The 4197-nt window shown below is 43.5% G+C and overlaps 1 protein-coding gene across 2 annotated transcripts in view; it reads left to right on the top strand.

Annotated features, from left to right (window-relative positions):
• erbb2 (erb-b2 receptor tyrosine kinase 2) overlaps nucleotides 1–4197 on the top strand; it is a 36501-nt gene that overhangs the window by 6377 nt on the left and 25927 nt on the right. For both annotated transcript variants that reach the window (XM_025057283.1, XM_025057284.1), the window contains exons 2-3: nucleotides 3173–3324; nucleotides 3512–3692. In XM_025057283.1, the coding sequence (XP_024913051.1) occupies nucleotides 3173–3324; nucleotides 3512–3692 (333 nt within the window). The remainder of the gene's footprint in view (nucleotides 1–3172; nucleotides 3325–3511; nucleotides 3693–4197) is intronic.

The raw sequence follows: 4197 nt of genomic DNA, 5'->3' as shown, positions 1-4197 counted from the left end.
GTCAACCCACCTGTGAACATTGCTGATATGGAGTTGAATCGATTCCAGTCATTGTTCATTGTTATTTTGATTTGAGATTTATAGCAATCGTTATCTTTTTGATTCATTTGCACGTCCGTGCACCTACCGGGGTTAGCATGGGAGATAACTGACCTGCTGTTAGTAACTCAATGTGTGTTTTGGAGTAAAGATCAATATATATATATAGTATGCATAAATCAATGTACGGCACAAATGCAATCAGTTATTAGCAAATATATACATGTACAGTAGAGTAGGTGTGACCTTGAAGAGATAAAGCTAAAAGTGAATGATTCAAATACGTGCCTTAGTCTTTTCAACTCTAGCGAACAACCCTTGCGCGCGCACACACCGCGCGCTCAGTTCAGCTCTGTTACAATAGCAAACCTTTAAGTGACTTATTACATTTGTTGTGTTCAAGCTGAGAGACTTTTTTTCCCCCCTTTCTCTCTAAAGTTTGACTGATCAGGTATTGCAAATTGCTGTAGCTTTGTTGTCCTCGAACGTAGTAAAAAAAAACAGCTAAGCTAGCATTAGCATTTACGTTAATTGTCTAGTGCAGTGTTTCCCAAACTTTTTTTCTGGGGAGCAATATTTTAAAAGTCACAAACCTTCACGACCCAAGTCAATAGACATTATTCGTAAACTCCTCGGGAACATAATGCGAGACGAGAAAGAAATCTCTCGCGACCCACCCGAGGGTCGCGACCCAGTCTTTGGGAAACAATGATCTAGTGTGATCAACAAGAGGCGTGAAGGGAAAAAGTGCGTGTCGTGCAAAGTTAAATGGCGTGCCCTGAAATGGTCAAGCCGATCGTGTCAATGCTAACCGATTGCTAACCCGCTCATTTTTGTCTGATTTCTTTTCAAATGTCTAGTGTCTCTGGCGTTTCGATGGTCTTTGACTTACTCCATACTACATTAATTGCATTAGTGATGAGTGACCTCACAGACAAGGAGATTTGTGTCGTCCTGAAGGAAACGCATTCCTGTAAAATGACACCATCCAGAATCCAAAAAGAGTTTGGCAACAGTCCGTTGGCTTAGAATAACACCGAGGGGTGAGGATGTAGGTGGGAAGCTATGAGATAACTTGGCTCTCACTTCAGGTGTTACTCAGTGTTTAGGAGAAGAAGGTGAGGACGGTGGCTCGACAGCAGACACGCAGAGCAAACAAAGTGATAAAAGAGAGAGGATTTTAGACCTTTGGCCTGGAGGAGTTGGGGGGGTTGGGCTTAGCATCTCCTCACAAAACTATACAAACACACCAACAGACCCGCACTCATTCAAAGCCGTTGCTGAGAGACTTTTGGAGAGCAAACAATAAAGAGGGGGGGGGGAGAAAGAACGCTAAGAGCTGGTGTTACATAACAGTTTTTTTTTACAATAAAAAAAAAAAAAAAAAAATCTGAGCCCCGCTCACTTACTCCTTATTCTGTCAGTATGGGTGAGGTTTGTATTCTATAGGTAGATTTTCATTTATGTTGTGACATTTTTTCCCCCCCACACAAATGCTTCAAATTTTTGTTGAACTCCTCACATCCCACTTGGCATGAAGTCTAAAATGATTTTCCATGATGACATCCACGAAGAAGGCGTCGATTACTCATTTGATTTGACACATGCAGACCTCTGCCTGCGTGTGTGTGTAGTTTTTGGACGGCCTCATTATTACCTTTTGCTGCAGTAGCTCGCTGTCAACGGTACTGGACACACACCACTGCACGTCTGGTCAACTTGTAATATGCGCTTTATTGGCCTAGTCACTCCCAGCAGCTGGCCAGCGACTTCCTTTTATGCAGATGATGCGTGTGTGTATACTGTATCTGTTCTAAAAGGGGAGAGACTTAAGATAGGGCTGAGAGGAGGATTCAGGGGGTGGGGAGCTGACGGGCTTTTGGAAAGCAGCCAAAGGAAGTCATTTATAACCTCCGTACAGGGGGGACTGTCCACTGTGTGACTGGCTGCTAAAGAATGGGAGCTATGTGTCCTGTGAGATCCCCCCCCCCCTTGAATCGTAACGCTGTATGACCCTGAAAGTAATGCTATGTGTGACCCACTGTGGGGGAATCTGTGCTGCCTGCTGCCAGTGGAAAATATATCTTACACACTGAGGCACAGACTCACACAGGGCCCTTTGCTGTGTGTTTCACAGCACCGTTTTAAGCCTCTTTGAAGCTATTACTCAAATCAAAAACGTACAATTATTACAGGAGTCCAGTTCAGGCGTGGGCAAACTAAGGCCCGGGGGCTGGATGCGGCCCGTTCGGCTTTTTATTTCGGCCCAAACTTTTCCATAATTATGTAATCATTTATTTATATTACCATTATACTCCTGCCTTTTTTTTCTCTCCCTGCAATACCCACGTTTCCCCAACAGATGGCGTAGAAAATGATAAAAGCATTTTAGCATTTTATGTCTTTCCCTGTACAATTCTTAGGCCGCGAGTCCGAACGTAAATGATAAAAGCATTTTAGCATTTTCTGACTTTTCCTGTACAATTCTTAGGCCGCGTCAAAAACGGTTGCCCACGCCTGGACTGGTTAGCCCTAGTCTAGTTTGCTTACAGTCCAAATCTAAAAAAAACTGAAGTGTCATTTTTTGTTGGTTCAAATAATGTTAATGTTCAGCTTGACTTTGGCTCAACATGATGTTAACCTGAGAGGCTGCTGCTGCTGCTGCGTCATGTGCCGTCAACAGTAGCTAGAAGATGAGTGACAGTGGATTAGCCCTGCGTTGTTAACATGTCAGCGTGTGTGGAATTATTTTACACGGAAAGAAAAAAAATTTAAGCGGCCAGGTGCAGCGCTTGGATGTTTCGACAGCACAAACTGATGTCGTGTTGCGCTGTATTGAGTGAAGGTACCATTATTTTTAGTGACCATCTTGGAATGGCACACGTTGCAATTGAAAATACGGCATTTTATCGTATCCCAAGTGCAATTAGACGACAAGAAAACAATACGCGGTAAAGTGGTATGCGTGTTATCAGAAGGCCAAAGTTCAAATGTCGTGGTTGCTTTCTAACCCGGACGCTTCTGATATCGATCACTACTCTCCATCTGTGGATCGATGGGCTGAATGCAGAGAACAGATTCTCTTGTGTGCAATGAGAGTGATTTTTCTTCTTCTTCTTCTACTTTTTTGCAGTATGTCTCGGTACAGATATGAAACTGGCCCTGCCCTCTAGCCTGGAAAACCACTATGTAACCCTGAAGCTGCTCTACACTGGCTGCCAAGTGGTGCACGGTAACCTGGAGATTACGCATCTTCATGGAGACCCTGACCTCTCCTTTTTACAGGTATGTGTAAGTTATCATGTGCCGTACCGCTTCAATAGAAAACTGACGAGGGAAAATATTAAAAAAAAAAAAAAAAAAAAAAAAATTTGTTTGCACCTGCGTCAGTGCGCTGTATTTAATGGGTCACACCCATTGGGGGTTATGATCATTATGATTTACAGTATTTTCTTATCCCCCCCCCACCCAGGGAATCGTGGAAGTGCAGGGTTACGTGCTTGTATCCCATGTTTCGGTGTCTCTGGTGCCGTTGGACAACCTTCGAATCATCCGTGGCAGCCAACTGTACAACTCCAGCTACGCACTGGCCGTACTTGACAACACGTTAAACGGAGAGGGACTGAGGACGCTCCGACTGCGGAGCCTCACAGGTCAGAAGACAGCAGTGTGATCTGTCCGTCCGTCTCTTTGTCTGTCAGCCGGTTACGCTCACACAAACGCCTACTTGCTTGACCTCTTTGGGTCAAACTTCCAATCTGACTTCCTATTAACCAACTTCCTCCTTCTGTATTCTCTTCTTCTTCTTCTTTCCGTTCTCTTTTCCTTCTTTCTGTCCTCTTAACTTTTAATTTCTTTCTTTCCATTCTTCATTTCTTCCTTTCTTTTTTCCTGCCTTCCTTCTTTCCTGCCTTCCTTCCTATCGTCCTTTCTTTTTTCTTCTTTCCTTCCTTTCTTTTTTCTTCTTCCTTCCTTCCTTCCTATCATCCTTCCTTTCTTCTTTCCTTTCATTCTTCCTTCCATTTTTTCTTTCTTCTTTCCTTCCTTCATTCCTTTCTTTTTTCTTTCCATCCTTCCTTTCTTCTTACCTTCCTTTCTTCCTTCCTTCCTTTCTTTTTTCTTCCTTCCTACCTTCCTTCACTCCTTCCTTCCTTCCTT

The sequence above is a fragment of the Cynoglossus semilaevis genome, chromosome 8, assembly GCF_000523025.1.
Source record: "Cynoglossus semilaevis isolate Cse_v1.0 chromosome 8, Cse_v1.0, whole genome shotgun sequence".
Classification (NCBI taxonomy): Eukaryota; Metazoa; Chordata; class Actinopteri; order Pleuronectiformes; family Cynoglossidae; genus Cynoglossus; species Cynoglossus semilaevis.
This window is presented reverse-complemented; position numbering and strand designations above follow the sequence as displayed.